The following is a 25631-nucleotide window of genomic DNA, read 5'->3' as shown; positions in this document are numbered from 1 at the left end:
ATCTCACCATCTTCCAAGATCCAATCAGCCTTGTTACTCATATCTCAACAACACCCTCAGCCAGCCCCTATGATCAGAGGGTGGAGCCACAAACTCCATTTAAGAAGAGGGAATATCACCAACATCTCCTCAGACATCTCATTTCCCACCAGACTGCATTCATTTTAACCATCTCTGACTTCTCTACATTCCCCCTCTGCATTCCTCCTCTCTCCTTTCAGGATTCTTTTGTATACTGTCTTCCCCAATTAGACTATAAACTCCTCTGAGGGCAAAGACTGTCTGTCTTTGCATTTATATTTCCTTTTCTATCCCCAGACAGCACAGTGCCTGGCACCTAGGCACTTAATAAATGTTTATTGATTATTTACTTGACTATTAGATGGCTCCTGAGGTTTCTTCCAACTCTGTATCTATGACCCTATGAACTGGCACCCATTCTCTTCTTACTACTCAAATGGCTACCATCTTAGTTCAAGACTTCATCACTTCCACATGGATTATGGCAGCAGTCTCCCAGCTGGTCTCTGTTCCTCAAGTTTCTCCCCTTTAATCTTTCTTCTACATAGATGCTGAAATGATTTTTCTTACTGCCAGTCTATGTTACTCCTGTATTCAATAAACTCCAATGCTTTCCTATTCCCTCTATGATAATATCTAAACTCCTGTTTGGCTTCTCAAGTCCTCTACAATTTGGCTTCACCCAACAGTTTTGATTTCATTATATATTACTTTTCACACTTTACTGTCTAGTCAAACTAGACTTCTTGCTGTACCTCTGTCTTACTTCCATGCCTTTGCAATGGCTATTTCCCAGTTCTGGAAAGCTATCTCCCTTCACCTCTACCCTACAGAGTGCCTGGTTTCCTTCAAAATGACTTTCTATATGAAGCCTTTCTTGATCTCCCAGTTGCTAATGCCCCCCCAATTACCTTGAATTTATGCTGCATTTATATATATTCGTATATACTGTCTTCCCTAAGAGAATGTAAATTCCTTGAAAGCAAAATCTCTTCATGTGTGTCTCCCCAATGCCTAATACAGTCCCTGGCATTAAGTAAGTGCTTAATAAATTCTTGCTGATTTATATATAAATATGTAATAATAATAGCTAACATTTTTATAAACATATAAGTTATATAATAACAACAGCAGCAAGAACAATAATAGCTAGCATTTATGTAGCGCTTATGATATGCCAGGCACTGTGCTAAGTACTTTACAATTATTACCTCATTTGATCCTCACAACTACCCTGATAGGTAGGTACTACTATTATTTCCATTTTACAGATGAGGAAACTAAGGCAAACAGAGATTAAATGACTTGCCTAAGGTTGCATAGGTAGCAAGTGTCTGAGGCTGCATTTGAACTCAAGTCTTCCTGACTCCAAGTCCAGCAGTCTATTCACTGCACCACCTTAAGTGTCCACGTACTTTGTGTGGAGCTATCTGCTAGAGACATTTTAAAATCCTCTATAGAGTTGGTTTTACATACTGTTTACAGATATCTCTACAGATAAAGAACCTGAATATGTAGCCTTCAGTAAGAAATATAATTCCCTACAACACCACTAGTTTCAGAGAAACAATCAGATTTAGTTTATATTAGTTCAATGGTCAGTAACTTGTAAAGGTTGTCTACATACCATCGTTTTTAGTTACAGCCAGACAGGGATTAGAGGTAAAAGAAGTGTACAATTTCTTCCTTTAAAGACAACCCCGTGTGCTTTAGGTTACAGGATCATAAACTCTCAAATAAGAAGAGACCAAAGCAATCAACCACTCTCATGTTCTCATTTTACATCTAAGGAAATTGAGGCCCAAAGAAGTTAAGTGTCTTTATTTTGAGTGGTCATTATGTCCATTCTCACAATAGAATACAGAACATGAAGCAGCTGAGCTGAGGAGGTAAGGAAAAGGAATCTGAAAAGCTTTCACACTTTCCCAAGTAAGATCTTCAAAACAAGATTTCAATACTCTGAAGTGACATAAATTTAAAAGGAAAAATTAAATGATTTTGGAATTACCTCTATTAAAATGTTACAAAAAAAAAAGTCCTTATCTACAAGAGTAAAAATGTTTTCCTAAAGGTGGGAACCTTTGATCGTTGATAATCATGGTTTCAAAGAACTGTGACATATGGTTAAACGTGCCATATTGGTATGAGCAGCTCCGTTGTGTTTCTCAGACATGATATTTCTCCCCTTCATTTCTCTTGTTTGTCCAACTCAGGTCAACAAGCATTTACTAAGTTATTTTAATAAAGAACTTAATAGTTCTTATATGCCAGGAACCGTGCTAAGAACTAGGAATAAAAATAGGGGGAAAAATGACATCAGTAGCAAAAACCTTGTCACTGCCCTCAAAGAACTGCTTACAGTCTAATGAGGGAGATACAACATGCAAACAACATACAAGATCTGTACAAGGTAAAGTGCAGATATTATCAGAGGGAAGGCACTAACATTGAGGGGCATATGGAAAGGCCTCTAGCAGAAGATGGTGTCTGAGCTGAGACCTGAAGGAAGCCAGGAGGCAGGGTTGAGGAGTGGCAGCATTCCAAGCATGGGTCAACCAGGGAAAAGGGAGTGCCTTGAGCAATGAACCACAAGGGGGCCAGGGTCACTGGGTTGAAGAGTATGTGAAGAGAAGTAATGTGTGGAAGAAAACTGGAAAAGTAGGTGGGGGGTGGATTGTAAGGCTTCAAAAGACAAACAGGACTACACAGATGATCCTAGAGGCAACGGGGAGTTCCTAGAGTAGGGTCATGCCATGACAAGAACTGCATTTTAAGAACACTTTGGCAGTCAAGTGGACTATGGACTGGAGTAGAGAGAGACTTGAGGCTGGGAGACCAACCTACAGGCTATTCAATGGATGAGGTAATAAGGGCCTCCACTAGGGTGGTGGCTATGTCAAGAGTAGAAAAAGTATATAAAAGATGTTCAGAGGTCAATTCAAGAGAACTTGGCAACGATTAGATATGAGGCGGTGAGTGAGAAGTTGAAGAGGATACACAGATTGTAACCCTGAGTAACCGGGAGGATGGTAGTACACCCAATAGTAATAGGAAAACTTAGAAAAGGGGAGGGTTTGGAGGAGAAAATAATCAGTTCAGTTTTAGATATGTTGAGTTTATGATGTTGACAAGTTGACAAACTGGGAGGGAAAAAAACAAAACCAAATTCTTTGTAAGAAATACATATAGTCAAGCAAAATAAATTCCCACAGTGGTTATGTCCAAAAATGTGTGTTTCATTCTTAAAATTGAGTCCATTATCTCTGTTAGGGTGTGGGCAGCATGCTTCATCATTTGTCCTTTATAATCATAGCTGGTCACTGCAACGACAGACATTCTTAAGTGTTTAAAAATTATTTGTGAATTCAGACTTTCTAAAAAACATTCTGCTAAATAACTTAAATTAAGCCTTCCTTGACAAGCAGCCCTCAAGACTCCAAATACACTTAATCAGGATCAAACAGTTTAGTATTTAATTGCTCACAATAAGTGGGGCATGTGTTCATTATGGCTTCCCAATTAGACTATAAGTTCTTCGAGGATCTGTTCATGTTTTACTTTGTCATCTTACGTAAAACAAAGACTGTGGCAGGCATTTCAGTACACAGTAAAAATTATTTGCTAGCTGATTAAAACAGGCACAAGGAAATTTTCTAGTACTTTTGAGTAGTCACTTACACCTATAAAAATGACTTTTATATAGTATTATAAAATACCACCAACTCTTTTCAAATTAAATGGAATGAAGTTCTGACAGCTAAGGATAATCTTCTGTAGCTGACTCTGTGTGTGTGTGTGTGTTTATTACATAAAACTGTCAGATTTAGATAAGAGAATGAACTAGTATATCTCCAATCACAATCATGAGGAGAGACTTCAATATTATTCATTTTTTTCTCTCTATCCCCAGAACCCAGCATAATGCCTGGTATAGTAGTTAATAAATGCTTATTAAGCTGACTATTCATATTTCTGTGGAACCCATCCACCAAAAACATACATTTTGATTTCTATAACAATAGCTTACACCAAGATCTCATGAAAGTGGCACTGTTTCTTTCAATTCAGAACAGCATGACATGGTCTCTGTATCATGTTTCCATGAATCATCCAAGTAGGAACCACACATTCTTCTAAAATATGTATTTTCAAGATTTCCTGAATCATTTTTGCACATACAATGGCCATGTGGGATTGTCTCCATGAAGGTACAATCTCTTTCGTCATCAGAAAAATTATTATGGCCACGAGAACCATTCACTAGCACCAATTCACAGAAACTGCTTAAACATCTGGAAACATTAATATGTTTGATTTTCACTCCCATTTGCCAGGACACCAAATAAATATAATACTAATTATATAAAATATGTTCAAACTGAAGACAACATATTCATTATCTCAAGCTTCACAACTCTCTGAAACAAGCACATGTATCATTATTCCCATTTTACAGATAAGAAATTTGAAGCTCAGAGAGGTTAAATGATTTGTCAATGGCCATAAAGTTAGTAGGGTGAGAGGTGCTATTTACATTCCTGTCTCTCTGATTTCAAATACAGCATTCTATCCATGATACCATGCTACCTCCAAGCAGTACAAATACAACTTGTAAAAAATTGATCTTTAGCAACAATATCCTAACTGCCACAACGTAAAGAAAGATGTTAATCTTAAAACTTCTGAGAACCTAGTCTTCAAAATGAATCACAACATTCTCAGCATTCCAGGGCAAGAAATTGTTTTTTCAAGTGAAAATTTAAAAAAAAAAAAGACATTTTTTTCAATTTTAGAAAGTGAGATAGAAGAATTCTCAATTACCTATATACTTTCTGAATATCTATAAGGTTGAGCTTTAGAGTTCTCCTGTAACTAGAAGCAGCAAGTTAAAGGCTTGCAAAGTGATATACAACCCAACTAAGATCCATAGGGTTATTAGTTGCTTTCTTATCTAATTTACTGTTCTCAACAGAAGTACTATTACTTGATCGTACAATCTCTGTAGCCAGATGTTCTTGCTCTACTGGGAATGCTGAAGAGGATTTCTGCCCAGAAAAGTGATGAACTGGATCAATTCTAAAGTCCCTTTCAATTCTGAGATTCTTTTTCTGTTGGTCCAAGAGGACATATATGTCCCATGATGTCAGTGCTGAGAACTTTTGTTCTTAATGGTCTTCAGATGGCAAAGTAGGAATCTTAGCTAGACAGCAATCCAATTATCAGTTAGGATAAACCTTGCTAGGGCAGAGGCTGACTTCACTTTTTTTTAAATTCTGAATTTAAAACATAAGAGAATTTAAACATAAGAGAAAATTTTTCTATATACACAGCAGAACACAAAGTATTATGCATGAAACCATCACCCTTCATTTTCGTACTGCTTGTTTAAAAAAAAGTATTTGCATACATATCTATCATATCTTTATTCCACATGTCAGTTTCAAAACCATCCTACTTGTCTTTGCTTCCTTCTGAACGTTTTTTATCTGCATTTTAAAAAATGCTTCGATGACAATCTATTACTTGGCATCATTCGCTAAGCCTCTTCTCCAAAAACCACCTTCCCAGTATAAAATCAAAAGGATGGAAAAAAAAACCAACCCTTGTAACAAATAAAAAAAGTCAAGCAAAATAAATCCACATGGTGGGTGGCCATGTTCAAAAAGCGTACGCTTCTTTCTGTACCTTGAGTCCATTACCTCTATTAGGAGATGGACTATGGAGGCAGTTGCCCATTGCTTTTTTTTTTATTGTAACTCTTAAGTCCTTCAAAGTTTTATTTTTTTTTTACAATGTTGTTGTACTTACATAAACTGAGTTCCTAATTCTACTTCCTTTAGTCTGCATCACTTCATTGTATCTAGAATTATCTGATTTCATCGCTTTCAGTTTCTTACATGCAATAATATTCCACTACATACACATACCATAATTTGTTCAGTCAACCCCCAATTAAGGGGCACTCCTTAGAGTCTAATAGTTTTCTTTTCTTTTTAAATCGCCTTCAGGATCATGAAGTTTGTTTTGTTTGTGACTTTTCTCTCTCAGGTATTATTATCCCCTCTTAATCTCTCCTCCTCTCCAATCCCTACTTGTTGGTTGAGTTGGATGTGTTTCTATACCAAACTGTTTGGGGGTATTCAATCCTCCTTTGTCTGCTTCAGACAAAAGTGAGGCTCACTCTCCAAATGCTTTATCCATGGTTGTTGTACATTCTCATTAACCCCAATCATAAGAAATATCAAGTTCCATTCCTACCTTCCTTTTACCCTCCCTTCTCTTTCTCCTCTTAAAACTCTCAGAACAGAACCAAATTTCTCTCTTCTCACCCCACCTCAACCCCTTTTCTGACCGCCTAGCTACTGATTTCTTTTTTAGCTCTGCTTACAACCTTCAAAGACATTAAGGTTTTGAAAAGACACATTTTCCCCCTTTTAGAATCCTAGTATTACACATCATCATGAAAGCCATTTGTATCCAATTACTCACATAAAGTTACTTTTCCAAGTTTTTCTGGACTCGTGCTTATATTCAAAGTTTCTAATCATCCATCATCAGAGATGTTTGAGAATCATCTTTTCCACAAAACAGTCCATTTTTTTCTCCTGTAGGATTATACTTAAATCTGTAGGGTAAGTTATTCTTGGATATAAATTCATTCTTTTTGCCTTTTAAAATACTGTATTCCCAGATCTCCTCTCATTTAAAGCAGAAATTGCCAGGCCTTATATGACCCCAATTATGCTTCCTGATACTTGAACTACTCCTTATTTCTAGGGTGTGCATGAAATATTTTTAATTTGATATGAGAACTCTGGATTTTGGCTTTGACATTCTTGGAACTTTCCCTTCTGGAAAGTGATCAGTGGATTCTTTCTATCTTCCCCTTTTCTGCCTCTAACAGATCTGGGTAGTTTTCACTAACAATTTTTTGAAATAGGGTGCTCAATCTTTTATTTTTTTAACCACTATTTTCATGGAATCCAAAGATTCTTCAAATTATTTCTCTTTGATCTATTTTGCAAGTCAGCTCTTTTTCTTAGCAGTTATATCTTACATTCTCTTCTTTATTTTTCCATCTTTGGATTTTGTTCTAATTTCTTTTCTCAGTCACTAATTTGTTTGATATACTCTATTTTTCAGGGATTCCATTTCTCAGTTAATATTTAGATTTTGTTTCTAAGCTAGTTACTCTATTTTCAATTATTTTCTTCAGAGCTTTTATTTCATTTTTTACCTCCTGCTTCATTTCTATTTTTGTAATCCTTGTGGAAAATCCATTTGGTTTGTTTGTTTGTTTGTTTTTCCCCTGTGAGCCACTGCTGGCAGTAACTGTTTGTGGGGATTTCTAGGGTTATAATAATTTTTTATACTAGTTGTTATCTTCTTTGGGTCAGGCTAGGGCTTTCTGTCAGGGCCAGCCCTGTGCCACATTACACTTTTGTGTAGGGTGGTTGGCTCTCACTTTTCAGGTCTAAGCACTGCAGCATTGCTCTGGTTATTGCCACTCCTTGAGCTTTTAATAATGCCACCCTGGGACTTTCTGACCACCACTGGGCTTTCTTGAAGGAACCCTCTGCTCTTTCTGCTTCACACATGGCCTTGGAGAATATACATGTTGACCTCTAAGGACAACATGTGTTTGTTTGCTGGTGCCAATTCTCCTGGCCATCTCTTTTCCTACTGCCTGTGGCTAAAGGCTCTCAGGCACCAGGAAACTTCATTAAGTTTTGGGTAGAAGAAGTAATTTACTTTAGTTCTTTTATCATTATTCATTGTGGCACTGATATGCTGGAGTTAGTATGTGGAAATGGAAGATTTGGCTCCTGTTCTGGCAGGCATTTTAGAAGCGAGCTACATTTCCAAAGAATTAATAAAAGTATTACTAGAATTGAAAATTCTTTCTTAAATAAGACCATTCCAAAACTTAAAATAGTAAGCTAAGGAGGATCAAAAGAGATGTGTTTTTAAAATCAGTATACCTGATTTTTAAAAGGTGTTATAAAAAAGAGAGTTTTAAAAGAGAAGAATAAGTTGAACATTTTTATTTCCCACTTTTAAAAAGAGTAAATATAAGCAATCTTAAAATCAAGTTAAATGGGAAGATAGCTATAGGCAAGTACAGGGCTTTCCAAAAGTCTTAGTGCATTTTTAAGCTATTAAGGCTTTAAAATGCACTAAGGTTTTTGAGACATAATCCCCCCCTCCTTTGTATACGTACACATATACAAAAGGGGGTATCTGTGTGTATATATGTATGAACGAAATTTACATCTCTATATAAGGAGTTATACTGGGGAACAGGGTTTAAGCCTCTGTAACCATTTTAACTGCATATTCAGGAAGCAGCAAAATAACAATTTAGTCAGATTTTTCTTTTTTCATTACAGTTTAGACTCATATTGGTCAGTGAATACTAATTTATTTGTTTATTTATTTCTTGGCTAGGCAATGGGGTTAAGTGACTTCCCAGGGTCACACAGCTAGTAAGTGCTATGTGTCTGAGGCCGCATTTGAACTCAGGTCCTCCTGAATCCAGGGCCAGTGCTCTATCTACTGCGCCACCTAGCTGCCCCTGAATACTAATTTATTAAGCACCTATTCTGTGCCAAGCCCTGTGTTAGTAGTGGGGAGACAAATAAAGTGCAGTCCCTAGTCTAATGATGGCATTAACATGAAGATATCTATGTACAAACAAGACATATAAAGAAATCAGTACAGGGAACCCACTAGCATTAAGGCAGAATCAGAGAAGCCTTCTGGTAGAAAATGGGATTTTAACTGGAACTTGAAGGAAAGCAGGCAAGTCAGGAAGCAGAGATGAGGAGGGAGAGCTTTCCAGGCACAAGAGACAGCCAGTGAGTGAAAATGCTTGGAGTCTGGCTATGGATAAAGTATCACAGGACTGCAGAGTAGGTGGCAGAGTAAGGTGGTAACGGAAATTCCCTGATGTCTCTAGAAAAATATGAGGGGGTGAAGCTGTGAGAGCTTTTGAGTGCTAAACAGAGGACTTCATATATTGATTGTTGAGGACATAGGGAGCCACTGGAGTTTATTGAATGGGGGTGTGTGACATGGTCAGATCTGTGCTTTAGGAAGAATAAATTGACAGCTGAGCGGAAGGTGGACTGGAGTGAGGAGAGACTTGAGGCAGAGAGACCAAAGAGAAGACTACTACAATAAGTCCAGGTGTGAGGTGATGAGAATCTGGAGAAGGGTGCTGGCAGTGTCAGATGAGAGAGGAAGGGGCATATAGGAGAGAGGTTAGAAAGGTGAAACTGACAGATGTTGGCAACAGACTGGATGTGAACAGTGAGAGGAAATAAGGAACTGAGGAGGACACCTAGGTTGTGAGCCTAGGTGACTGGGAGGATGGTGGTGCCCGTGATAATATTAAGAAAGTTCAGAAGGGTGGAGGATTTGGGAGAGAAAGATAAATGAGGTTCAGTTTTGGAAATGTTGAGTTTAAGATGTCTACAAGACATCCAGACTGAGATGTCCAATAAGCAGTTGGAGAAACAAGTCTAGAGGTTAGGAGAAAGGTTAGATCTGGAAAAGAAGATAAGAATCATCAGCAGAGAAGTGATCATTGAATCCACTGGAGCTGATGATAAGACCAAATAAAATAGTATAGAGGGAGAAGAAAAGAAGATAGAGCCAAGATGGAAGGGGGGGAGAGACACCCTCCTTCAATGGGCATGACGTGGATGAAGATACAGCAAAGAAGATTAAGAAAGTATGGTCAGATAGGTAGGAGCATAACCAGGATTGAGCAATGTCAGAAGAATTGGAAAGAAGAGAGCATCAAGGAGAACAAGGTCATGTATAGTGTCAAAGACTACAGAGAACTCAAGAAATATGATGGGTGAGAAAAGGCCACTGGATTTGGCAATTAAAGGGTCAGTGGAAACTCTGGAGAGAATAATTTCAACTGAATGAAGTTGGAAGCAAAAGTGTAGAGTTAAGAAATGAGTGAGAGGAGAGTAAGTGAAGGTACTTATTTTAGATGGCCTTCTCAAGGAGTTTAGTCATAAAAGGCAGGAGAAACATGGGATAATAGCTAATAGGGCTAGACGGATCAAGTGAAGGTTTTTTTGAGGATGAGGGGAAAACGGGCATGTTTACAGCCAGTAGGAAGTAGCCATCATACAGAGATTAGACAGGGAGAAATTGCAGCTAAATGAGAGTGGGAATAATAGAAGGCGGAAATCTGCTGGAGAAGACAGGAGGGAATGGGATTGCTTTGGCATGCAGAAGGGCTTTGCTGTGGCAAGGAGAAAGGACACCTCCAAAACAAAGGTGAAGGAAGACAACAGCAGAAGGTATCTGGGTGATGTGAAGAGGAGGGAAGAAGAGAGAGTTCTCAATAAATAATTTAAATTTTTTCAATGAAATGAGACAAGGTTCTCAGCTGAGATGGTACAAAAAGGGGGAGTCAAAGGAGTTTTGAGGAAGGATGGAAAGTTTGGAAAAGCAGCTGTAATGAGGGGAAAATGAGTTAATTAAGAAGATGTAAAAGGACTGCCTTGATGCAGTGAGGGGTCAGTTGAGATTAAATCACATAAATCTGTGCAGTCCACAGGGTTTCATTATTTTCTGAAACATTATGCAGTAGCATGTAAGTAGAAGTGGGGCAACAGATGATGGGAACAAAACCAAGGCTTAAGTTTTTCAGGACAAGACTGGCAGCTAAGGAGGCATGGGACTGGAGAGAATAAGGCAGTGCAGAGCTGAATTGATTCACCAAGACATTAAGATAAGAAAGGGAAAAGAAGGTGAGAAATGCAGGGTGATAACATGGGAAAGAACTCCAATTTGAAATGTCTAATAGGCAGTTTGTGATATTCATCCTACAAGAAGGTATGTTTGCTCATTTATTTGAGATAGACAGATTGTCAATCTTGCTAAGGATATATTTCTGAAACTGAACAAAAATGACAAAGCTTAGTGTGCATATGAATTTGATGACCCCTTGTAACAACTCTATTTCCCTCCTATCACCAGGGGTCTGAGGCCTAAGGCTGGGAAACAATGTATTAGTTAATGATCTATTCCTATTAACAAATTTTAAGTCAGATTAACTTGCTACAGACAAGTTCCTGGGTATATTTATCCTAATACAAGATACTCCTACAGGGAGAATACCTGAATGCACTGACAGTCAATACATATTGGAAGAGGAAGACCATTGGGAAATGACTCAATTCCAGGGACATAAGAACCTAGCTACTTTTTTTTTTTCAGGAAGCTACACCATTTGTGCTTATTACCCATAGTTTCTCATTATATCCTGTTATTTACACCTCTATTTATGCAAACAGTGATATGAATTAGATTATTCATGTTCGCTAATGCCAAATAACTTTTTTATTTACTTTAAAGACTTCCCTGATGTCTCTAGTTGCAAATCCATTCTCCTTAAATTACTTTGCGTTATACTTGCATGTTATATTTTCCTAGAAGAATGTAAACTCATTGCAGGATGGGGAAGATTTCATTTTTGTCTTAGTATCCTCAGAGCTCAATTCAGTACCACAGTACACAGTAGGTATTTACCAAATGTTTGCTGAATTTGAACTGAATGCTCTGATCATAAAAAATGCATATTTAATTGTTACTAAAATAAAATGGCAAATTGCATTCTTAAGCTGTTTTTGCACAGCTTATTGAAAATGTCTTAATGATGTTTTATACTATGTTTTAAATGATAAAATCTTGAGTTAAAATAACCCTAAGATCATCTAGTCCACCCCCATCCTTATGCAGGAAAAGAAAACTGAGGCATAGAAAAGTAAGTGACTTGCCTAAAGTTATAAAGGTAATAAGGAGCAGTGTTAGGATTTGACCTCATATCCTCCGATTCCAAATCCAGTGCACTGCAGCAAGGACGCCTCGTGATATATTAATTTAAAATCCAACCAATGTATACTTTTTAATCAGAAAGAAGACCATATTTGGATATAGCTTTAAATTTTCTGCCTGAAACATTAACACAAATTTGCATGTGAACAAAGATAAAGAATAAAGGTTATACTTACTTCTCTAATTATTAGCATAAATAGAAAAAGTTAAACAACTTGCTTCTATTTAGTTTTTTTGTAATTAATATGCACATATCACATTTAATAATTACGAAAGGCTCTACCTTCATTTTCTTAGTAACTAGACAAGCTAGGTTATTACTTGATACCATCAAAAAATAGAACAAACTTCTCCAGAAATTATGTTGAAATCTGCATAGAAGTACCGCAGTTCTTTTCTACTTATTGCATTTCTCACCAGCATTTCTCACCATGCTTTCTGTCCAATAAGATATTGTCAAGCACCCAATAGCTGAATTAATGTCTTTCTGTTAGACTTAGTAGAAGAGATATCCTGAACTCACAAGTCTAGAGATGAGGGAAAAGGTTGGCTTACTGAAGTGACACTGCCAGGAAGCTGAGAATAGGACCCTTAATTACTCTAGGCAAACCCAGCAGAGAGACATGCAAGAAGCCAGCACTATTCCAGTAGCAAGAACAGCTGCATGCTCCTTCCCCCACTGAAGCATCATATTCCACTCAACTATATGTGTAGCAAGAGCTAAGAACTACAAATACAATCTAAAATTAAACTATTAAATTAATTGTATATTTAACTCTTAAAGATCTAGCCCAAATCTGAAAAACATATACAGACAAAACAAAACCAAACCAGCATCTTAATATTATAGCTCTAAAGAAAAAAAAACAACCATTTACCCCACCACTACCCCCCCAAAACACCAAATTTATATAGTTAATAGAAGGGGAAAATATCCAGCTTAATTAATGTATTTACTTCCAGAAGTATTATTTTCAGCAAAAGATAGTAAGCTTTAAATAACTACGTGTTGTCTTCTGATATGGTTTTGTTATGTTTTGTAAAGGTAACTGCATAAGAAAATAGTGCGGCCCTATGGGGCTTTATTTAAGTGGATAACTATTGTTATTAAAATCAGCATATATCCTAAAACAATATTTAATAAAGATTAATATATTTTATGTAAGTAAAATTAGCCTAAAGAAACATTTTTGACAATGTTTTTACTCACCAAAATGCAGTCCACTTTAGATTGTACAGTTTTGCTAAAAAGAAGGGAAAAAAGTTAAATTAATCACTGTGATACACTTGTTGACTTTTAACTATAATATTACAAAGCACATATACATGTCTGTGTTTTGCTTGCTGCTGATGAAACAAAGACATGTATTTTTCCTATCAAAAAATCCAAATGTAAAAAAAAATCTGGAATCTCTTAGATTTTTTTCTACACACAAAAAGGGGGAAAAACAATCATTACCCACTTACATGTTTCCCAGTTCTAAAAAAAATATAATTACAACCTCACAATTTATCAGAATTACCTACATATTTTCTAAGTACAACATGATTCCACATCCCACCATTCACTTAGCAAATGCATCAACTTCTGGGTATTAACATCAAAAGATGTTCTGAAGAGTTATTCATACCTTGTTAAAGGGGAAGTAAGTGTTGATAAAGTATCATATTCAGAACTAAGGATATAGGACATATATTATAAAATTATAATTTTTACTACCTGCCTATTACTTCAGATGATGACTTCCTTTGAATTTAAAAACAAGAAAACAATGTAATTTTGAATCTGGAAATTTTTTACAAAATAGGTTAGAAAAATAAAAAAGAATAATTAAACATTTTTACAAATAAAAAAGTATTTAATACTCAGAAAAATTAGATAATTTAATAAACTTAAGAGGTGAATATGGCAATTTATAGAGGTTTTATTACATAGGTAATTTCCTACATATTACTAAGTTGGAAACATGAAAGTGATAAATTATATACAAAATTCTGCTTGTTCTGTCACTTTAAAAAAAAAACTGTTGGCCCATTTAATGTGTAGTTGGATGGACAATGTATAGAACCGATCCATCAGTACACATACAAAATCACATAGCTGACAAGAGCTTGAAGGGACCTCAGAGGACATCTAGCACAACCTAATCTTTCTACAGATGAGTAAACTGAGGCCCAACAAGAGTAAGTGCCTTGCCCAAGGTCACACAGATAATAAACATCAGAGGAAAGATTTAAATTCAGGTTTACTGCCTCCAGAGTCAGTATTCTTTCCATTGTACCACAATGACACTGTAAATGGACACTGAGCTAAACCCAAAAATGAAAAAGAAGAAACAGAACAGGCAAGATTGTCTCTGAAAAACTGCACAATTGTTTTAATTAATCCAAGTTTTGTGGCTCATCTTTTAATGCGAAGTCTTCCAATAAAATTAAGTAATCAATACTATAGTGTCTGAATTTAAAGGAATGAACTTAAAGATCAATGGAAGGGCTTCAACGCATTACACACCCAGGGAGATGCAGAAGAAGTGGTTAAAAGGATGTCATTAAATAGCACTTCTAGGGCTATATCCCAAAGAGATCATACAAATGGGGAAAGGACTCACATGTACAAAAATATTCATAGCAGCTCTTTTTGTGGTGGCAAAGAATTGGAAATTGAGAGGATGCCCATCCATTGGGGAATGGCTGAACAAGTTGTGGTGTATGAATGCAATGGAATGCTATTGTGCTATAAGAAATGATGAACAGGCTGACTTCAGAAAAACTGGGAAAGATTTGTATGGTCTTATGCTGAGTGAAGTGAGCAGAACCAAGAGAACGTTGTACACAATAATAGCCACATTGTGTGATGACTAATATTGATAAACTTAACCCTTCCCAGCAATACAAGGATCTAAGACATCTCCAGAGACCTCGTGATGGAAAATGCTATCCACATCCAAAGAAAAGAACTACGGAGTTTGAATGTAGATCGAAGCATATTATTTGCTATTTTTTTTTTCTTCTGTTGAGTTTTGTTTCCTCTTTCTGATGGTTCCTCCTATTGGTTTTAATTTTTACTTACAACATCACTAATGTGAAAATATTTTTAACAGGAATACATATGTACAGCCTATATCAGATTGTGCGCTGTCGTGGGGAGGATGGTGAGGAGGAAAGGGGAGAAAAATTTTAAACTCAAAAGCATATGGAAGTGATTGTTGATAAATCAAAATAAATTAATAAAGAAGGAAAAAAAAGAAAAAGGAAAAAAGATTTTAATTACATTAAAAAGACAAAGAAAAAAAAAAGAAATACACAACCACACAAAAAAAAAGTTAGTCACCAAGAACAAGCAGACAGCCTAACTTCTCCACTGATACCAATACACTGGCAAGAGAAGAGGAAGAAAACTATGGATGGACCCCTCAGGCAAATTTCTAAGTCTGAAAGTGGAACAGGATAGGCAGAGAAGAATGGGTCATAATTTGAATTACTAGAGGTAATATACATGAAAGCACAGATCCACTTAAGTTTTAGACTAATGATTCATTAGAGGAAAATACTGCCTTAAAAATTCTCCTACAACATATTTTTCATTCATGTATGAAAATCATACAAGATTTCTTGCATGATATAATGTAACAGAAATAATTTTGGGACAAATTACTAACAAGTGAGACACAAAATAGGTAATTAAAATGTGTATATCCTTATTTTCATATCAGCTTCCCTTCTTTTTTTATTTAGTATACAATAAACTCCAAGTTACTTTCAAAATTGTCCTGCTTATCTATGCTTTCTTCTGTTCTCTTATATGGATTTAAAAAAAAAGTTTCAATTACTCTCTTTTGTTTGGCATCACTTGTTAATGCCCTTCCAAAATCACGACCCCAATTAAAAAGGCCCGGGGGGGGGGCGGGGAGGAAAAGAACCATGACACACTGACAGCATTAGTTATGTGCATAGGTATACCTTGTTACAAATAAACACAGTCAAGCAAAACAAATCCACACTACTCATGTCCAAAAACGTGTGTATCCATAACCTTTCTGACAGGAAGTGGGCAACATATTTGATCATCATCTAGAGTCATGTCTAGTCATTGCTTTGATCAAACTCTTAAATCTTTCAAAGTTGTTTTTCTTTACAATATTGTTATCTTTATATAAATTGTTTTCCTAGTTCTGCTCATTTCACTACCTCAATTCATACTCCCCAGGATTCTCTAAAATCATCTTTCTTTTTTAAAAAGTTTATTTTTAATTTTCAACATTTACTTCCACAAGATTTTGAGTTCCAGATTTTCTCCCCATCTCTCCCTTCCCCCCAACCTCAAGATGGTGTGCAGTTTGATATATTCATATTGAACCCATTTTCACATTAGTCATGTTGTAAAAAAGAATTAGAACCAATGGGAGAAACCATGAGAAAGAAGAAACAAACCAAAAAAAAGGGGGGAAAGAGCAAATAAAATGCTTTGATCTGCATTCAGACTCCACAGTTCTTTTTCTGGATATGGACAGCATTTTCCATCATGAGTCCTTTGGAGTTGTCTTGGATCCTTGCATTGCTGAGATGAGTCTATCAAAGTCAGTCATCACACATTGTGGCTGTTGCTGTGTACAATGTTCTCCTGGTTCTGCTCACTTCACTCAGCATCAGTTCATTCAAGTCTGAAATCATCTCTTTCTTACAGTGCAATAATATTCCATTACATTCAGATGCTACAATACATGCAACCTTTTTCCAACTGTCTAATAAGCAATCTAAGGCATCCCTTTAGATTCTAATTCTTTTCTCCACCTCCTATCCTCTTAGTCTCCTCTTCAGGACCAGGAATTTTGTTTTTCTTGTTACTATTCCCTCCCCAGTATTATCTTCCCTTTTAATGATCCCTCTCCTTCCTCATACCAACTTGATTCCCTGTTGAGTTTTTGTATTTCTATACAAAACAGTATGTGTTCAAGCTTCCTTTACCTATTTTGGACAAGAGCAAAGTTTAATCTAATGCTCATGTACCCTACCCCTTCTTACATGTTTGTATATTCTGTGTTTTTTTTTCTAATATAAATTTATTTATTTTTAGTTTTCAATATTCACTTCCACAAGTTTTTGAGTTCCAAACTTCTCACTCCTCCCACCACACCAAGATGGCATGCATTCTGAATACCCCTTCCCCTGGTCTGCCTTCTCTTCTATCTCTCCCCCCCCTTCTCTTATCCCCTTCCCCTTCTATTTTCCTGTAGAGCAGGATATACTTCTGTACCCCATTTCCTGTATTTCTTATTTCCCAGTTGCATGTGAAAACCTTTTTTTTCAAAAACATGTGTTTTTAAAACTTTGAGTTCCAAATTTTCTCCCTTCCTCCCTCCCCACCCACCCTCATTGAAAAGGCAAGCAACTCAATGTAGGTTGTACATGTGCAGTTTTGCAAAACACCTCCTTAGTAGACATGTTGTGAAAAACTAACTCTATTTCCCTTAATCCTATCCTGCCCTCCCATGTATTCTATTCTTTCTTTTGACCCTGTCCCTCCTCAGAAGTATTTGCTTCTGATCACTCACTTTCCTAATCTGCTCTCCTCTCTATCATCCCCCTGCTCTCTTGTCCCCTTCTCTCCCTATTTTCCTGTAGGGTAAGACAGATTTCCATACCCAATTGAATGTGTATGTTATTCTCTCCTTAAGCCAAATCCTATGAGAATAAGATTCCCTCATTCCCTCTCACCTTCCCCTGTTTCCCCTCCACTGTGAGAGACTTTTCTTTTCTGTTTTTTTTTTGTGAGATAATTTACCCTGTTCTACCTCTCCCTTTCTTCTCCGAGTATCATCCTCTCTCATCCCTTAATTTTATTCTCCAGATATGACCCCTTAATCTTCAACTCACCCTGTGCCCTCTATCTATCTATATATACAACTACATACAATTTTTTTCCTTCAACTACCCTAATACTGACAAAGTTCTCATGAGTTACAAATATCATCTTTCCATGCAAGAATGTAAACAGTTCAATCTTAATAAGTCTCTTATGATTTCTCTTTCCTGTTTGCTTCTTCATGTTCCACTGGAGTCCTGTATTTGAAAGTCAAATTTTCTATTCAGCTCTGGTCTTTTCATCAGGAATGCTTGAAAGTCCTCTATTTCACTGAATGACCATTTTTTCCCCTGAAGGATTATACTCAGTTTTGCTGGGTAGGTGATTCTTGGTTGTAATCCTATCTCCTTTGCCCTCTGGAATATTATATTCCATGCCCTGCAGTCCTTTAATGTAGAAGCTGCTAAATCTTGTGTTATCCTGATTGTGTTTCCACAGTACTTGAATTGTTTCCTTCTGGCAGCTTGTAATATTTTCTCCTTGACCTGGGAACTCTGGAATTTGGCTACAATATTCCTAGGAGTTTTCCTTTGGGGATCTCTTTCAGGAGGAGATCTGTGGATTCTTTCAATTTCTATTTTGCCCTCTGGTTCTAAAATATCAGGGCAGTTTTCCTTGATAATTTCTTGAAAGATGATGTCTAGGCTCTTTTTTTGATCATGGCTTTCAGATAGTCCAATAATTTTTAAATTCTCTCTCCTGGATCTATTTTCCAGGTCAGTTGTTTTTCCAATGAGATATTTCACATTATTTTCTAATTTTTCATTCTTTTGGATTTGTTTTACAGTGTCTTGATTTCTCATAAAGTCACTGTCTTCCAATTGCTCTATTCTAATTTTTAAGGAAGTATTTTCTTCAGTAATCTTTTGGACTTCCTTTTCCATTTAGCGAATTTTTCTTTTTACGGCATTTTTCTCCTCACTGGCTTTTTGGACCTCTTTTGCCATTTGGGTTAGGCTGTTTTTTAAGGTGTTATTTTCTTCAGTATTTTTTGGGGTCTCCTTTAGCAAGCTGTTGACTTGTTTTTCATGATTTTCTTGCATCACTTTCATTTCTCTTCCCAGTTTTTCCTCTACTTCCCTTACTTGCTTCTCAAAATCCCTTTTGAGCTCTTCCAAGGCCTGGGACTGATTGATATTTTTCTTGGAGGCTTTGGATGTAGGAGCTTTGATTTTGTTGTCTTCTTCTGGTTGTATATTTTGATCTTCTCTTTCACCAAGGTAAGATAATGTAGTCTGACTCTTTTTGTGCAGCTTGCTCATGATCCCAGGCAATTACTTGAGTTTTAAACTCCTTGTTAAGGTAAGAGTCTGCTTCCAATGAGGAGAGTGTACTGTCCCAAGCTTCATGGGTTTGTGTAGCTGTTTTCAGAGATACTTGTAGGGACCTGTAAATTTTCAGTTCTTCCAAGGCGGTATGATAAAGGGCGAGGTGTTTACTCCTTTCCTGGCCTGCAACCACAAGTATTCCTTTCTGTCCTGTAACTGTGAGGAGGGGGTTCCTCTCCACAGCCACTACAAGCTCCACCATGCCAGCACTCCTTCTCACCCCAGCACTGCCGCCCAGAACTGTGACCCAGATCCACACAGGGGCAAAGCAAGAGATTCCTGCCTCAGCACTGGCAAAGAGATCCCTGCAGTCCCTCTCTGATCAGCCACTGGATTCCTCCTCAGTCTGTGGGCGGAAGCTCGGGAAGCAGCTGCCCTGCCCAGGGCCAGGCTCTTGGGGAATGGAGCTGAGACCCCGCCTTCCTCTCTGACCACCGACAGAAACAGACTTTTCCCACTGACCTTCTAAGTTGTCTTTGGCATTCGTGGATTGAGGAGTCTGGAAACCTCCACAGCTGCCTGGGATTCAGTCCTCTGAGGCCTGCTCCAGGTTTGCTGTGGCCTGTGCGCCCATGCTGCGCTACGCTCCCAGCCCGGTGCGATACACCTTTCTGATCAATCCTCCAGGTTGTCTTGGGCTGGAAATTTGTTTCACTCTGTCTTTTTGTGGGTTCTGCTGCTTCAGAATTTGTTTAGAGCCATTTTTTATGAGTACTTGGAGGGGTTTTGGGGAGAACTCAAGCAAGTCACTGCTTTCACTCTGCCATCTTGGCTCCGCCCCCCCACATTTGTATATTCTTCTCAAGTATTCCAATTATGAGAAATAGCAAGCCCCCGCACCCTACCCTTTCTTACATTAGTTATATCTTATCCTTTGACTCTCCCTTCTACTTCCCCTCATTAAACTCTCAGAACAAAACCCAAGCCACCCTAGGACTTCTGTTTTTCTTGTTTAATACCCTCAATATTCTTTGAAGGCATTAAAATTCTTAAGGGAAACATTTCTTCTCCCTATTGATCTGTTATCACTACACAGCATCAGGCTGCTCAATTACTAAAATTAAGTCACTTTTCTAGGTTTTTCTGGCCTCTTATATTTGTAAGTGATTACTCAGCTTTAGTCTTTTTTTTATCAGATATACTTGATTTCCATTAAGGACCCATTCTTTCCTTTTTAGGATTATATTCAGCTTTATAAATGATTCATAATTATCTCTCCTTGACATGTTTTCCAGGTTAACTGTTTCTGGTAAGAGATACCTTACTTTTTTTTCCAATTCTTTTTAATCTTTTGATTTGATTTTTATTTGGTCTATGCTAGTGTCCAGGGATCCCATTCTTGAGTGAGATTTACCACTTTCTCTTCTAAGCTACCGTCCTTCCAATTCTTTCTTTCAGAGCTCTTATTTCATTTTAAAATCTTTTGTTTCATTTCTTCTTGGCAAGTATTCAGGTTATCCTCATGGAAAACCCATGTTTTTTCCTTTAAGTCTGTTTGCAGTGAGATTTTTAATTATTTTTGGTACTGGATCCCTACAGTAAGATTAAACCACCACAGAACTTCTCAGATGACATGTTTTGATTTTCATTTTGGAATTACAGTGGCAAAAACCTAGACAAATAATTATTAGTATGGTATTTAAGATTTTCAAAGAGAAATAGTTACCCAGCAAAAATACTCAGTATACTACTACAGTGTTTCCATTACTACTGAGGTTTCTATGCAAGACCCAGAGAAGATTACTCCTTTTCTGATTACTGCCACCAAGTGCCTCAATATAATAAAAGTACAGCAACTAGTCATACTTGAGGCATGAAATTCTAAGAAAATAATGGGATCCTTTAATATGCATCGTTGTTATTGTTGTTGTTCAGTCATTCAACTGTGTCCAACTCTTTGTGTACCTCCGGACCACAGCAGTCCAGGCCTTTCCATCCTCCAGTCTCTCCCAAAGTCTGTTCAAGCTCACGTTTGTTTCTTCCATGACACTATCTATTCAGATCACCCTCTGCTGTCCCTTTCTCCTTTCTCCTTCAATCTTTCCCAGGCATCAGAGTCTTTTCCAATGAGACCTGTTTTCTCATTATTTAAACTTCAGCTAAACGATTTGCCTTTCCAATAAATAGTAAGAGTTAATTTCTTGATTTGATATGATTTATTTGATCTCTTTGTTATCCAAAGAACTCTCAAAAAGACTTCTACACCACCATAATTCAAGAGCATCAATTCTACAGCACTCAGCCTTATACTCCAACTCTCACATTACATACACTACTACTGGAAAAACCACAGCTGTGATATCTCTGCTTTTTAGTATGCTGTCCAGATTTGCCACAGCTCTCCTTCCAAGGAGCAAGTATCTTAATTTCATGGTTGTAGTCAATGTCTACAACGATCTTTGAACCCTAGAGTACAAAACCTGACACTGCTTTCATTTCTTCTCCCTTTATTTGCCAGGATGTAATGGGAAAAGATACCATGATCTTGGGTTTTGATTCTTTTTTTTAATATTATGCTTAAAGATCTCTTTTATACTCTCCTCTTTTACTGTCATCAAGCACTTTCTTAATTATTCTTCACTTTCTGCCATTAGAGTAGTATCATCTGCATATCTGAGATTTTTTTATATTTCTCCCAGCAATCTTGATTCCAGCTTTTGATTCATCAAGCCCGGCATTTTACATGATATATTCTGCATATAAGTCACATAAATAAGGTGATAATATCCAGCCTTGTTGTACTTCTTTACCAATCTTGAACCAATCAGACATTCCATGTTCAATTATAATTAGTGCCTCTTGACTCACATACAAATTCCTCAGGAGACAAGTAAGATGATCAGGTACTCCCATCTCTTTGAGGACTTGCCACAATTTGCTATGATCCAAACAGTCAAAGGCTTTATTTGGTGTAGTCAACAAAGCAAAAGTAGATGTTTTTATGGAACTCCCTTACTTTGTCCATAAACTGGCAAATTTTGGCAATTTGGTCTCTAGTTCCTCTGCTTCTTAAAAAACCAGACTGCACTTCTTTTTGGGTCACATATTGCTGAAGCCTAGCTTGCAAATCTTAAGCAAAACCTTGCTGACATGTAAAATAAGCACAACTGTTCAACAGTTTGAGCATTCTTTGGTATTTCCTATCTTTAGGGATGGGACGTAAACTGATCTTTTCCAATCCAGTGGCCATTCCAAATTTGCTAATATATTGAACGCAACATTTTAACAGCATTATCTTTTACGATTTTTAAATATTTCAGGTGGAATTCTGCCGCCTCACTTGCTTTACTGTTAGCAATGCTTCCTAAGGCCTACTTGACTTCACTCTCCAGAATATATGGCTCTAGCTCAGTAATAACCAAACCCTCATGGTTATCAGTGACATTAAGATCTTTTGTATACACATATGTATATACATATATATGTGTGTGTATGTGTGTGTATATGTATATGTATACACATATATACATATATAGTTTCTCACAATACATATATATATTTCTACATATTCTTGCCACCTCTTCTTAATGTCCTCTGCCTTTTTTAGGGTCCCTATCACTTTTATCATGCCCATTTTCACATGAAATGTTACCCTGATATCTCCAATTTTCCTGAAGAGATCTCTTATCTTTCCCATTTCATTGTTTTCTTCTCTTTCTTTGCATTGCTCATTTAAGAAAACTTTCTCTTTCCTTGCTATTCTCTATTAGGCTGGGTACATCTTTACCTTTTGCTTTCCTTCTTTCTTCAGCTATTTGTAAAACCTCATCAGACAGCCATTTGCTTGCTTGCTCTTCTTCTCCTTTGTGATGTTTTTTTGTTGCTGCCTCCTGTACAATATTGCAAGCCTCTGTCCATAGTTCTTCAGGGACTCTATCTACCAGATGCAATCCCTTAAATCTTTTTATTGCCTTCCCAAATATTCATAAGGGATGTTACTTAGGTCATAGCTATATGATCCAATGGTTTATATGGGGCATTGTAATATATAACATATAATGATTTACATTAAAACACCACTTTCTATGTACAGATAATAAATACTTCAGCTAGAATAATACCTACAATCCCCCTCAAGTACACTAATAATTACTACTAAATTTAATTATCATATACAAATTTTAGGGGCAAATCAACTACTCATACACTTATTAGCTGTTACCCTGGGCAAATCATTTAAAAGCTGTCTGATTTCAGTTTTCTCAAATGTAAAATTGAATAATAATAGCACCTACCTCAGAGGGTTGTTGTGAAGATCAAATATCATGTTTGTAAAGCACTTTGCCTGCACGTGGTAGGTACTTAATAAATGCTTATTTCCCCCTTCCCCTCCCCTTCATTTTATTCCTTCCTTCTTTATTGCACTTCCCACAATGCCAAATCTCTTCTTCTCTCTTCAAGCCTCCCATACTGCCTCTTCTTCCTACCTTCTCAGAGGAACTTTAACCTTCTACATGCAGCCTTTATCCATCCCCTCCCATCTCCTGATTGCCCCCCACAATTATTCTCTCTTAATAAATATTCAGTTTCTTCCAATCTACTTGATTCTTTCCTTTACCTACAAACATACCCCAGTGCAACTTAGTGAAGAAATACCTGCTTCAGCCACCTTCATGGCAACTGGAACAAATTGTTCTCAACTGCCCATGCCACTGGGAGAAGTCTTCACATGCTTGAGCTAGACATTCTCTAACTGATTGATGGGTTTGAGGCCTGTCTGTTATCCTCAACCTGGTTTAGCCTATCTTGCAAGATGGTCTTACCAGGGTGTGGCCACCGAGCATGCTAAAAGCCTCTTGGAGCCACAGGTGAAAACTAGGTGACTGGCAGGACATCAAAGGTGGATGAACAGCCCGGAAGAGCACAGCAAACCCTCACAACAAAGGTGCTAAGTAATGACAACCATCTGTTCTTTCAGTACCTAAGGATATAGTTCTTTTGGGTCAGTTTTACTTCAATTCATTCATGGCAGCAAAGTGTTGCTGTTCTCTAACTCCTTATCTGTGTTATCAACTCCTTGTTAACCATTTCTGACTTCTCCTTCCAACTCCCATAAATTACAAGCAATAGCCCAGACAATGAAAGTTAGTATATTTTAAAGTAACTTCACAATTCATTTTTAAATATCTGAAATTTAAATCAGATATATATATATATATATATATCATCTGATATTTATGTAGCTCTATATTTCTATCAGTTTATGAAAACTGAGGAATTAGCACATGATGACGTGTTTTGCCAACACAAAATAGTAGACTTAAAAAAATTTATCTCCAAGACATACAACGTGTACTAAATGTCTTCAAATTAATCAAAAATGATTGCATCTTGGCCTCAGTACAAATACAGCTAAGACAGTCAACATTACAATTTGAAAATACATTTTACTAGAAAGATTCAGTTAAGAATCAAGTAGAACTGTCATCTTATTATGTTTACAAATCCATAAAACTAAAAAAAAGTTATATTTCATTATGACAATATTAACGATTAAGTAAATACCTAGATACTCAACAAAGCAAAGTTACTATTTACAAAGCAATGTGGTATACACAGTGCAGTGTTTGATTTGTAATCAGAGGAATTGATTTCAAATCCTGCTCTGCTACTTACCTGCAGGGAGGGATTACTTCATTTTTGTCTTTGTATCCCCTGAGTCAAGGACAGGGCCAGGCACAGAATAAGTTCTCAATTAGTCCTTACTGATATGTTGATTGATTACTACCTGTGAGACCTTAGGTAAATCACTTCCTCTCTCTGAGCCTCAATTTCCTCATCTGTAAAATGAAAAATTAGCCAACATGACCTCTAAGATTCCTTCTAGCTCTAAATTAATATTATAAAGCTTTATAATCTTAGGTCAAATATACCTCAACAGATTTATGATCTTAATGTGAGCACTTCTCTAACAACACAAACTGCAACTCATCCATGACTTCCTAGTCTATGTAACTCTTAACCATGCTCTCTTAAAATTCTCTTACACATGACATACCTAGCATTTCTGGAGACATTCCTCTAGGTCTTTTAATACTCTATGGATATTATTGTAGTATCCATTAAACAAGTATTAATCTAGTACAAAAACTGAGATGATATAACTTAGTCATTATTCATAATTCTTTAACTGCTCTTATGAAAACTTCTAAGATTCTGATTTGAATGAGATAGTCATAGTAGTCCACCATAACAGCCCAAAGTTAAACCTGTCTCAGAGCTACAGAACTGTGGACAGGGGAGTTATCCTACCACACAGTCCCTGATGAGGCATAGGCCTCCCTTCCTAACTAGGTCATAAAGGTGAAGTAACTTGCCCAGGATTACACAGCTAGTGTAGGAGAATATGAGAAAAAATTCAAGGAGCCTTCCAGGTATAAATCCTAAGATCTCAAGAGCTATTTCTCAGAGAAGAAAACCATAAACTACTAGAGAGCTAATTAACCTTTCAGAGGGAAGTAACAATACATCATTAAATGCAAATAACAAGGTGTATGAGTTTACCTTCTACTAACAAATTTCCCTGACAGCCTGCTAAGCCCTCCTCAGTCTCATGT

General features: G+C 36.9%; 1 protein-coding gene across 1 annotated transcript in view; it reads right to left on the bottom strand.

The window, feature by feature from the left end:
• RFX7 (regulatory factor X7) overlaps positions 1-25631 on the bottom strand; it is a 161967-nt gene that overhangs the window by 65572 nt on the left and 70764 nt on the right. The window contains 1 exon segment of the mRNA XM_020981445.2: positions 13094-13127. Coding sequence (XP_020837104.1) covers positions 13094-13127 — 34 coding nt within the window.

This window comes from Phascolarctos cinereus, unplaced genomic scaffold (genome assembly GCF_003287225.1).
Source record: "Phascolarctos cinereus isolate Bilbo 61053 unplaced genomic scaffold, phaCin_HiC Scaffold_3;HRSCAF=262, whole genome shotgun sequence".
In the NCBI taxonomy this organism is placed as follows: domain Eukaryota; kingdom Metazoa; phylum Chordata; class Mammalia; order Diprotodontia; family Phascolarctidae; genus Phascolarctos; species Phascolarctos cinereus.
The sequence above is the reverse complement of the archived record's forward strand: the minus strand, read 5'-3'. Positions and strand labels throughout refer to the sequence as shown.